The 1,656-nt window shown below is 45.9% G+C and overlaps 1 protein-coding gene across 1 annotated transcript; it reads right to left on the bottom strand.

Moving 5' to 3' along the window:
- Positions 1-4: 4 nt before the first annotated feature.
- LOC106819994 (aldehyde dehydrogenase, mitochondrial-like) lies at positions 5-1,070 on the bottom strand (the record flags this gene model as incomplete). Its single annotated transcript, XM_014824558.1, has 3 exons — positions 5-79; positions 342-444; positions 924-1,070. Coding segments are annotated over 3 exons (325 nt in total), but the record flags the coding sequence as incomplete, so codon positions are not given.
- Positions 1,071-1,656: the final 586 nt, after the last annotated feature.

Below are 1,656 nucleotides of genomic sequence, written 5' to 3' on the forward strand. Positions count from 1 at the left end.
AACGTGCGTGCGCCAGCGCAGCAGCACTGCCCCATGTTGAAGAAGAGAGCAAAGTGACTTTGCTCCACGGCATAGTCCACTGCGGCATCGAACGAACAAAGAGCTAATCATCTAGGATCGACCATCGTCTCACACCACAGTAACCAACTGTCAAAACTGCAACATCTTCATGCTACTGCTCTCATGCAAACAACACTTAGCAGATCGAGACATGAATCGGGGAAAAGACGCTGCAACGTAAGTGCCACCGACTAATTACATGTAGACAAAGCACGCAACAAACGAGTAAGAGAGTGCTTGTTGATAAACGCGTGGCGACAAATATCAATAAAAGCCCGTACAGTCAGAGTCTGCGAAGATAATATTGGGGCTCTTGCCACCCAACTCCAATGTAACTCGTTTCAAGTTAGATCGTCCAGCAGCCAGTGAGATTAGGTGACCCACCTGACAAATAGTGACAGCCAAATGTGTCATGTTAAAAACCGTACAGAAATACAAGTATGGCTCCCATATAATAAAGTAACTTCTAGTAGTTGTATTAGCAAAATTGACTGAGAGGTCTATACACCATGTACAGCACGTATGACAAGGTAAAAATAAGGGAATGGTGGCGGGCCTATTTACAATGTTAACCATGGATATAATCACACGTACTCATAGTGACACTTACTAGGCTAGTACTATTGACGGTATACAATACGCTGATATGTTGTATACCATTAATGGAATCACTGTGACTCTGGTTTGTCTACCTATACAACATAGTACTGATGGTATAGGTGGAAGCAACTATTACTAGTGTGCGATGCTGTGAGACTTACTAGGAACCATGTAAAAGCTGGCGAAAGAATATACAGGGGAAAGGGTTATACCTCTGTTGACAATAATTAAATTTAAATTTTTAATTAAATTAAACAGCTGACCTCTGTTGACCCCGTGAAGGCAACCTTGTCGACGTCCATGTGTTCAGCGATGGCAGCGCCAGCTGTCGGCCCGTAGCCCGGAACAATGTTTATCACCCCTGGTGGGAACCCAGCCTGAAGCAAAATAGCCAAGGTGAGCATTGTGGAAATGTTCACCCGTAAGATTGTGTGCGTGTGTGTGTGTGCGTGTGTGCATGTGTTTACACGTGTGTGTGTCTGTGTGTGTGCGTGCGTGTGTGCGTGTGCACGTGGTTGGGTGTGTGTCCGTGCATGTCTGAGCGTGTGTGTGCGCACGTGCTTGGGTGTGTGTGTGTGTGTGTGTGTGTGTGTGTGTGTGTGTGTGTGTGTGTGTGTGTGTGTGTGNTACATCATCAGCTATGTACAGATATCATATAATATATAATATATATCATATACACGTATAGATACCATATATATCATAATAATCTACGTATAGTATAAGCAGTGTTTCCAGGCTGCTGCAGGCAGAGCCACATGTACACAGCACATGCATCATCCACGCACTCCCTAACCCGTTACCGCCCGATCTGTCACACCGATACCACGTTCTACTGACAGCAGAGGAAACGGTCACACATCCTGGACGCGCCCGTGCGTCAGGAGGTCAGCTTGACCAGTACCGCGAGGCGATTGACACGTATAGGAAGCGAAACTGTACATACAGAGAGAGGTAGAGAGAGAGAGAGAGAGAGAGAGAGAGAGAGAGAGAGAG

This window comes from Priapulus caudatus, unplaced genomic scaffold (genome assembly GCF_000485595.1).
Source record: "Priapulus caudatus unplaced genomic scaffold, Priapulus_caudatus-5.0.1 Scaffold5552, whole genome shotgun sequence".
Lineage (NCBI taxonomy): Eukaryota > Metazoa > Priapulida > Priapulimorpha > Priapulimorphida > Priapulidae > Priapulus > Priapulus caudatus.